General features: G+C 28.4%; 2 protein-coding genes across 2 annotated transcripts; both read right to left on the reverse strand.

Annotated features, from left to right (window-relative positions):
* Positions 1–3,099: 3,099 nt before the first annotated feature.
* On the reverse strand, positions 3,100–4,988 carry LOC119679959 (acetylcholinesterase-like). Its single transcript, XM_038092561.1, has 4 exons — positions 4,804–4,988; positions 4,514–4,734; positions 4,332–4,458; positions 3,100–4,269 (listed from the first exon to the last, which is right to left on the reverse strand). The coding sequence occupies exons 1-4, from the start codon at positions 4,930–4,932 to the stop codon at positions 3,109–3,111; spliced, it is 1,638 nt and encodes a 545-aa protein (XP_037948489.1). The 5' UTR covers positions 4,933–4,988; the 3' UTR covers positions 3,100–3,108.
* A 2,007-nt stretch (positions 4,989–6,995) lies between these two features.
* On the reverse strand, positions 6,996–8,828 carry LOC119680616 (venom carboxylesterase-6-like). The gene is made up of 4 exons (XM_038093533.1): positions 8,700–8,828; positions 8,428–8,648; positions 8,246–8,372; positions 6,996–8,183 (listed from the first exon to the last, which is right to left on the reverse strand). The coding sequence occupies exons 1-4, from the start codon at positions 8,826–8,828 to the stop codon at positions 7,023–7,025; spliced, it is 1,638 nt and encodes a 545-aa protein (XP_037949461.1). The 3' UTR covers positions 6,996–7,022.
* Positions 8,829–10,671: the final 1,843 nt, after the last annotated feature.

Here is a 10,671-nt window from a genome sequence, read left to right on the forward strand (position 1 = left end):
AGCAAAGTCTCAAATACTGCCATAAAGCTATTACAGATAGTACAAAATCTGGCTTTAAGAAGACTAATTAAGATTCCTTGGTATATTAGAACAACAAACATACATAGAGATCTAAGGATCGAAAATATATCAAGGACAGAGCCATAAAATTCTTCACAAAAGTTGATACGTTGTCCAACCCCGCCCTAACAAACCTTAAGTCCACCTCAGGATGCACAGGAAGATACGCTGATCTACGGTTCGTCATCAGTTAAAAGATAAATAAATTATAATAATTCTAGTATAGTTAAAGCTTAGTGTGGGGCAGAAATAAGTCCTCCGGATACAAAAGAGTAAAAGTGTGCAATAACACTAACTCAAATCACAACAACAACATGGTGATTTTTTTTTTTTAATTCTCTAAGGGCTTTAAATTTTTTTGCTTCTTTAGTGGTATTCGGTAGCACTTTGTTTTATTTTTTTAAACATTGAATATAATTATACAGGCTTTCCCTTAAGCAACTTTTCGGAAATGTACTTTTTCTTCGTTTTTTTTTTCTGGTGCACTTCATCTGTTTTTTGGAGTTAAATGAAATGGGTAAGTGAACAAAGTCATATCCATCAGCACGTTTCATTGACAATTACAACGAAACCTTATTGATATTTGTAATTTCAAATATAAACTTCTTTAAACATTTACCGGCATGTTACTAATTCCTGTTATTTTTAAAATGTAATCACATGATTTCATAAGTAAATAGTTAAATTGATTTCTTTTAACAGTCAAACTAAAACGCTCTACGCACACCTAGAAGGATGGAATCCTTAATTCTGTGACAATGATAATGTCAGTGATCATCATTTTAAAAAATAATTGGTTTATCTTGTTATACTAAATAATTCTACTTTAGTAGCAGTGACGACTGCTCTAAGGTGCGAAGGTGTGCGGCGCACATCCTAACATAATTTGCAAATTGTTAAATAATATATATACATTTATTAAATATCTTTACATCAAGAATTAATATTGTTTATTATATTTCCATATATATGTATATTTTCAAACATTAAAGTTTTAGCAAAAACAATTAAATATTATTGTCTATGAAAACTCAATTAATTTGCTTCTCTTAGCTATTATAGTCGTTAGTTGTGCTCATAAGTTTGCAGCTCACATCGCAAAACATTTCTATTATATCTCGTCTTTCCCCTTTAAGCAATTGCATTTATAAATTTCTGTCATAAGTGTGCACAAAAGTAGAATTGTATGAGAGTATTTTCTGTTCTATTCGAATATCAACTACATGTATAACAATTCAACATGTTGACTTGCCGAAGCGGTTAGATGTGCGGCTAAAGTTTGCACCACATATCACCATACATTTCTTTCAAATTTCGTCTCTCCCCTTTAAGCTGTTGCTCCAACGAATAATAACCGCTTTGTGTGCGGAGTAGCTGACCGCACTTTTATACGTTGCAAGTGTGTTTGATTGTGTTTGATTGTGTTTGATCACTGCATAAACATGTATGGTTATAAACAGGGACCGTAACAGTTATCATAAAAAAAATAAAAATCATCTTATAACTGTTATCATATGCATTTTAAAATAAAACTCAAAAAATAATAATTAAATTTGATTTTTATTATATTCATCAAAAATAATAATTATTATATGCCTTTTATTTTTTTCGCGCAGAAATAACTCTTAAAATTTGCTTCTTATTTTAAAACGCACAAATAACTGGTATACTTGCGTTATATAATATAAAAAGCAAGAGTATCGCGCAAATTCTGCGCGATATTTTTAAAATGAAAATATGAAATGCAATTTTCATACAAGGTAGTTGTTTTTGTAATTCCATAGAAAATGTTTTAAAAGGTTGGTGCAGGTAAAGATTTAGTTTAGTTTTTTGTTTTTGTATTTTGCATACAAATTTGTTCTCCTACAAAATACAAATATAAATACAAAATATGAATCCAAAATACAAAAACAAAAAACTGAACTAAATCTTTACCTGCACCAACCTTTTAAAACATTTTCTATGGAATTACAAAAACAACTACCTTGTATGAAAATTGCATTTTATATTTTCATTTTAAAAATATCGCGCAGAATTTGCGCGATACTCTTGCTTTTTATATTATATAACGCAAGTATACCAGTTATTTGTGCGTTTTAAAATAAGAAGCAAATTTTAAGAGTTATTTCTGCGCGAAAAAAATAAAAAAAGGCATATAATAATTATTATTTTTGATGAATATAATAAAAATCAAATTTAATTATTATTTTTTGAGTTTTATTTTAAAAAGCTCATATATAAAAAGCATGCATAATATTAAGGATAAAAGTTATTAGAATGATAACTATTTACTTAAATAAGAGTTTAGACAACTTTTTGTTGCTGCTTTTTTTCATAAAAAATATTAAAATAACTGTTATTTTCGGTCCCTGGTTATAAATACAAACTCTTTTGTTTGAAAAAAGTTGTTTTGATGTTGTAAGATATATGTGAAAAGTTGTATTTATTCCATATTGATATAATATTAAACTTACACATAAATTATTTATTTAATTTGTTTAATATGTTATTTTGTTAATGAATTATCAAATGTTATATTGTGAATATATTGTTGCCTAATGTAATATAGTTATTATTAATAAAACATCTTATATATTTCAATTTATCATTTTTAATTTAAGTGGTACACGTTTTTACAACATTGTGTAAGGGCCGCACACCCTTCTTATATATTTCAATTTATCATTTTTAATTTAAGTGGTACATGTTTTTACAATATTGTATAAGGGCCGCACACCCTTCCAGATAGAACACACGTCGCCACTGCTTAGTAGCAAATATATTTAATATAAATCTATTTCTTATAAATTTTGATAGCACACTTCTAATATTATAATAAGTGACTATTTTATAAAGAATAACATTAGAAAAAAACCATGTATCACTAGTTTTTAGATCTCTGTGATACATTAAGAAATTAAAATATGGTATAAAGATAAGTTTTAAACGATTCAAGATAATTTGATTCGAATGCATTTCATAAAAATTTGTTATAATTATTATAGGTTTTATTTATTGGACACTTTTCTTATTCACTATAATTTAATATTAAAGTTTGGCGCTATGTCTACAATAATCGATTCTATTATAATTTTGATAGATTTTGCGCCAGATATCCATACGATTTTCTTCAGGATTTTTTTTCATTTCAAATTGTTTATCAATAGACAAGTAATCTAATTCGAATTCACTATCTTCGGTTTTCGGACATGTCACTGGTTTCCAGTTGATTGTGTCATCAATAGTTGGATTTCCATATTTTGCAAAATTTGTCCAAAGCTGACACAACTTATTGGCAAATATTTCATCACCCGGTACTAAAGTAGTTTTATCACCAGCTGTTTGAAACATATAAGATAATTCATCACCATGACATGCTCCCTTAAGTGCCTCGAATTGGTATACTCGTTTGTACATATTGTGGTCACCAACATAATTAAAACGATAAAAGAATAATGGTGCATTCGATTGATAACGAGCTTGACACTCTACGGCACGCTGCATGTCAATGATAAAGAAATAATCACTCAATATATTAGTGAGTTCATTTAAGGATTTTTCATTTATAATCCCATCTTTAAAATAAAAATCTCTCATTTCTTTAGCAACCACTTTTACACCAGGACTATCTACTGGCAAAGATATATCACGTGGTATAAACCGTTCAAAGTCATTTTCTATAGCATTAATTTGGCTTAATCCATAACTTAAAACAATTAAACCTTCGGCAGAATTATAGCCCATTATAGTTGGAATCTCCACTACATTCATTTCCTGTAAGCTTTCTAATATGGGTTTTTTGATAAATATGTCAGGACTATTTTTATCTTCAACTACTGGCGTGAAGGGTATTGGAAGACCACGCCGCCGTTCATCTTCTGTTAGTACGCCAAGTGTGCAAGATAATAATCTATCGGCAGTCATTGCATCTGATTGCAAAAATGCTAGTATATCACTTGTTTTATTCGACTCACAACCTAATAATTTAGCTAATTTTCGGGTTTTATATCCTGGATTAGATTGGAATGACCATTTCATATTAGCAGTACCACTTTGCATTATAGCTTTGTGAAAGTATTTGTTTGCATGATCGGCATAAGAATGCATATGAACAGAAGCTGCTCCTGCACTTTGACCAAATATTGTTACATTATTTGGATCACCATTGAATTTTGCAATATTCTCCTGTACCCATTGCAAAGCAAGACGCTGTATTAGTAGAACAAAGACATTACAAATCAGTTTTTAATGGATGACAATTTATTATTTACTTGATCTTTTAATCCAGCATTACCATAGATGCCTTCCTCGGGTAAACTTAAGAATCCCAATGCTCCTAAACGGTAATTAATTGTGACAACAACAACATCATGTTCCATTAATTTAAGTGGATAGAAACTATAATTAAAACCAGATAAATTATTGGATTTAATTATTTTAAGTAAAAACTCACAAATCACTGTTTCCACTACCAAACCAGAAGCCACCACCATGTATCCAAACCATTACTGGTAAATGTTTTTCATTAGCTGAATGAGGCGCATAGACGTTTAAATGAAGACAGTTTTCTGAACCAACAATTTTTTGCAGAAAAGGATTACGATGATGTGACATGTCGCGTTCTTTAGAACAATCCAATTCTTGTACATCAAATTGTTCAAGCGCCACAGGTGACTATCCAAGTCGAGAACATAATTGAAATACAAATTAACAAATTAATTAAATTAAATTAATTAAAATTACCTTAAATCTAAGCGTTCCAACTGGTGGCTTTGCATATGGTATTCCTTGAAAACTATTAAATGGTTTTCCATTGGGCAATAACTTCTGAACGCCAACAAGCGTTCCTTGTTTTATTTGAACTTTTATCATCTCTTCGTACTTTGTTCGAGCCTTTGTTAATTAAAACCTTTTACATTTAACGTTGATAAGCATCTGAAGTTAACTCAAAGCAAAGCTAACATTTAATAAGCCCTTTCTTATATATATATTAGTTTAAATACTGTAATTACGGTTATATTGAAATATGATTTCATTATTTGAATATGAGAGAACCTACAAAACATTAATATCTATGAAACTGTATGAGAGATAACTACCAAGCATTTACATCTATAAAACTTTATGAGAGACAACTACCAAGCACTTATATCTGTAGAACTATACATTTCAGTTGCTCTATTAAATAAATGCATACTTCTCTTATTTGTTGATTTGATCTATTTTTTATGGTCTTATTAAAAACTTGTATATTTTAATTGTATAGCTGAAAGAAATTAACTTTCGAATTATTTTAATTTAAATTTCATTAGAAGAAAAAATTAACTAATTAATTTTGTAAAAATTACTAATATATTTTAGTAACAAGTAAAAATAATAATCAAATAAATTGTAAAATAATTATGTTTTAGCATTTGACAGAAAGTCATACCAGAGAAAAATTGATTTTCACTGGAAAAATAGAATTACCTTAGTTATAAAAACATTAAATATAAATATTTGGAATAGTTAAATTGGATTAATATTTATTGATATTGATTAAATTGGATTGACATTATCTGACTTTATATGACATATAACTGAATTTAATTGTATTGAAGTAAACACATCCTTAACCATTAACTTACCATTAACCATTAACTTAAATACAGTCACTGAATTTTTAAATTAAGCTAGGAGTGGAACTTATACTCTCACCATTCATCTAATCATTTATATATCATCAACAGGACCGAAAAATAAATTCATAAGAACCACATTTTGTATCTTCCTTTATAGCACAAACATATATTCTTTTGTCCAGATGGTTTTAAGTCAGTAAGACAAATACGGGTCTGTATTAAATAAATAATGCAATACAATTTTTCAACATATATTATATTATATTGTATTTATTTAAATAATATTTCGTTAGAAGTATTGTGTTCTTATAAAATTCATATTTTTTGATCCATTCAACAAATCGAATCAATATAGTAGTATTGTATTAGTATTAGTATTATTAGCTTTATTTTTAATTCATTTTTAATTTGTTGTATAACATAGAAATTAATAACAATTATATTATATATATAAAGCTTACAGCTATGGCATTTTAGCCGTCTGCCGGAAGTTTAGATTAATCTAATAACTAGTTTTTATAAATATTAAATAAATATTATTACTTATAAACTCAATGCAATCAATATATTATATTATCGAATCAATATATTATAGTTATATCTATCTACCTGAGTTTTTAAATGCAAGCTTATCTAAGTTTAAAAAATTGAAAATATAAAAATTTTGTAAGCGAACTTTGATCGTTTATTATGATGAAATTGGTTATCAAATGAAGTCATCTCCATCTGCACGTTTCATCGCCAATTACAACGAAATCTTATCGAAATTTGAAGTTTCAAATATAAACTTCTTTAATAACAAGCTTTAAACATACTGATATTGTTTATAGTCTTTTTGGTAACTACTGGTAGCTGCATTCATATCTTCCCATTCAAACAAAAAATCGGTAATTTAAAAGATTATAATAGGGGAGGAGAAGAGGATTTATCACATAATTTCTTTTACAACAATCTATTTTATCTCTCGCGTGAACTCCAGATCTCTAGATTTTAAAAGTTATGAAATATTTTAAAATGCAGTGCTTTAAGGAAAGACCAGTCTTTACATAGGACAACAGAATCAAATACGTACAATTAAAAAAATAATACGAAACTGAATGTTTATGATTATAGTCCTATAAACTGTGTAAAAACTAAACTGTGTATAAACTGTGTGTAAAAAAATAGCTATTATAAATTCGCTTCTTATAATTTGATATATTACCAGTTTTTAAATATTAAGAGATGGTATTAAGATAACGATTCGAAGTTAATTTAATTCGAAAATATTTTATTCAAATTTAATATAATTGTCATAGGTTTTATTTATTGGACACTTTTCTTATTCACTTTAATTTGATATTAAAGTTTAGCGCTAAGCCTAGAATAATCGATTCTATTATAATTTTGATAGATTTTGCGCCAGAAATTCATACGATTTTCTTCAGGATTTTTTTTCATTTCAAATTGTTTATCAATAGACAAGTAATCTAATTCGAATTCACTATCTTCGGTTTTCGGACATGTCACTGGTTTCCAGTTGATTGCGTCATCAATAGTTGGTTTTCCATATTTTGCAAAATTTGTCCAAAGCTGACACAATTTATTGGCAAATATTTCATCACCCGGTGTTAAAGTTGTTTTATCACCAGCTGTTTGAAAAATATAACATAATTCATCACCATGACATGCTCCATTAAGTGCCTCGAATTGGAATATTCGCTTGTACATATTGTGGTCACCAACATAATTAAAACGATAAAAGAATAATGGTGCATTCGATTGATAACGAGCTTGATACTCTGCGGCATGCTGCATGTCAACAACAAAGTGATAATCACTCAATACATTCGCGAGTTCATTTAAGGATTTTTCATTTATAATTCCACCATTAAAATAAAAATTTCGCATTTCTTTAGCAATGGCTTTAATACCAGGACTATATACTTGCAATGGTATATCACGTGGTACAAACCGTTCTAAGTCATTATCTATAGCATTTAATTTCCGTAATGCATTTGATAACAAAGCTAAGCCATCGGTAGAATTATAGCCCATTATAGTTTGAACTTTTACGACATTAATTGTTTGTAAGCTTTCTAATATAGGTTTTTTGATAAATATGTCAGGACTATTTTTATCTTCAACTACTGGCTTGAAGGGTACTGGAAGACCACGCCGCCGTTCATCTTCTGTTAGTACACAAGGACTGGAAAGTAGTATTCTATCAGCGGTTACAGCATCTGATTGCAAAAACGTTAGTATATCACTTGTTTTATTCGACTCACAACCTAATAACTTAGCTAATTTTCGGGTTTTATATCCTGGATTAGATTGGAATGACCATTCCATATTAGCAGTACCACTTTGCATTATAACTTTGTGAAAGTATTTGTTTGCATGATCGGCATAAGAATGCATATGAACAGAAGCTGCTCCTGCACTTTGACCAAATATTGTTACATTATTTGGATCACCATTGAATTTTGCAATATTCTCCTGTACCCATTGCAAAGCAAGACGCTGTATTAGTAGAACAAAGACATTACAAATCAGTTTTTAATGAATGACAATTTATTATTTACTTGATCTTTTAATCCAGCATTACCATAGATGCCTTCCTCGGGTAAACTTAAGAATCCCAATGCTCCTAAACGGTAATTAATTGTGACAACAACAACATCATGTTCCATTAATTTAAGTGGATAGAAACTATAATTAAAACCAGATAAATTATTGGATTTAATTATTTTAAGTAAAAACTCACAAATCACTGTTTCCACTACCAAACCAGAAGGCACCACCATGTATCCAAACCATAACTGGCAATTGTTTTTCATTAGCTGATTGAGGCGCATAGACGTTTAAATGAAGACAGTTTTCTGAACCAACAATTTTTTGCAGAAAAGGATCACGATGATGTGATATATCGCGTTCTTTAGAACAATCCAATTCTTGTACTTCAAATTGTTTAAGCGCCACTGGTGACTATCCAAGTCGAGAACATAATTAAAATATAAATTACAAATTAAAAATTACCTTAAATCGAAGCATTCCAACTGGTGGCTTTGCATATGGTATTCCTTGAAAACTATTAAATGGTTTTCCATTGGACAATAACTTCTGAACGCCAATAAGCGTTCCTTGTTTTATTTGAATTTTGATCATCTCTCTGTACTGTAGAATTTTTTTTTTATTTTAAAAAATTCTTTTGTTATTTTTAATTTAAAAGTTTTCAGCTATTACTTGGATAAATACCTGAAGTTAACTGTAAGACAGACCTGGTGAACACTAAATAAACATTTTCTCGTATTTGCATCAGTATTTATAATTAACTTGGATTATGATTTGATTACTATGTAATAGAAAACTGCCAATAAAATTAATAGCTTCTTCCTCTCCTTATATCGCATTTTCCTCATTTAATCATAATAACTTGATTAAAAAAATCTGTTTTATACTTGGAAGACAGCATTTTGCAGAATTGTTTCAAAATATATTATTTTAAAATACTTTATAAACTGTATTGCATTAATTATTCTAGATTATAATTTATAACATTATGTTTAATATTATGTTTTCTTTTGCCTTTGTTTTTTAAATGTAATAGAAGGAAATGTAGACGGAAATGTTAATAATAAAAAGATCTCACATTAAATACCTTTGGAGAAAAGATATTTAGCAATTTGCTTATGGCTTTATTATAAACAAATTTAAATACAGTCAAAATTCCATAAATCGAAGTCCAGTTATGCAAAGAAAAGGTTCGACTTATGGAGACTCGAATTAGAGAATTTTTTTTTTTTATTTTTGAAAAAAACTAGAATTATATTTTAAGATATTTATTTATTTATTTGAAATCAAATACAGCACAAAAGTTATAGTGAAGTGAAATAATTAGAAATAAGTGTTTGGGATTTTAATTTTTCTTTTTGTTATTTTCAGTAAGAAGACATTCCACTTTATTTAAAACCTTATAGTGATCAGTTGTTATATCATTCTTTTGCAAATATAAATTCAGAATTTTGAATGAGTCTCCTACTTCATGCTTGGAAGGCCGATGAGCAATTATATCCACCGAGTCCTCATCATCACTTTCCGTTGCGCTTAGAATTGGATACAATAATTTACAGCTATAGTGCTCAATAATATCGTCATCTGTAGGAAAGTTTGATGTACAAATTTCATTGTCAAGCAAAATATAATGTAATGGTTAAGAGTATCTTTGGAAGTTATTTTATTAACTTTAAACCACGTTGCCAACGACTGGTTTTTGTACAAAGCAACATAAGAAAAAAATTAAACCTTTGGTTTGGAAAAAGGGACTTCCCCTAACAGCTAAATGCATTTATACTTAAAACAAAAATTCGACTTATTCAAATTCGAATGCACTTTCCCATATTCCTGTCGGCACGGAACAAAATTTTTGTTCGAGTTATAGAGAAATTCGAGTTATAGAAGTTCCAGTTATGGAAGCAGAATTGTATGTAATTTGCTCTCTAAAACCTTGGTGCACTGTTTTTGTTTCGAGTTTTAGAAAATTCGAGTTATAAAAGTTCGAGTTATGGAAGTTTGACTGTAGTTATAAAAACATGAATTAAAACATTTTATCTTTGAGTAGTTTTTTTCAGAACTTTCGTTTTTATTACGTCAGGTATAAAAATCGTGAATAATCATAGGTACAAATAATAAACTAAAATTAATTAAAAGTTAATTAGAAAAGCAAAAAACTAGTGTAGCATATTAAGTAATCGAGTGTCCGATAAGGGACAATGTACGACATGTTTAATATATTGTTTATATATTATCTGGAATAGTTTTTTATATAGTTAATCATATATTCAAATAATAAGCATTAAAGAAATATAAGAAAAGATTTGTTTGCAACTTATGATATATGTTTAAGCTGAAACATTTATTGTTTTGTGTTACATTTCTTTTTAGTAATTGATTATGGACTAATTATTTTGGATTAATAAATTGAATTGAATCTATACTGGACTGTTAAAAG

The sequence above is a fragment of the Teleopsis dalmanni genome, chromosome 2, assembly GCF_002237135.1.
Source record: "Teleopsis dalmanni isolate 2A chromosome 2, ASM223713v2, whole genome shotgun sequence".
Classification (NCBI taxonomy): domain Eukaryota; kingdom Metazoa; phylum Arthropoda; class Insecta; order Diptera; family Diopsidae; genus Teleopsis; species Teleopsis dalmanni.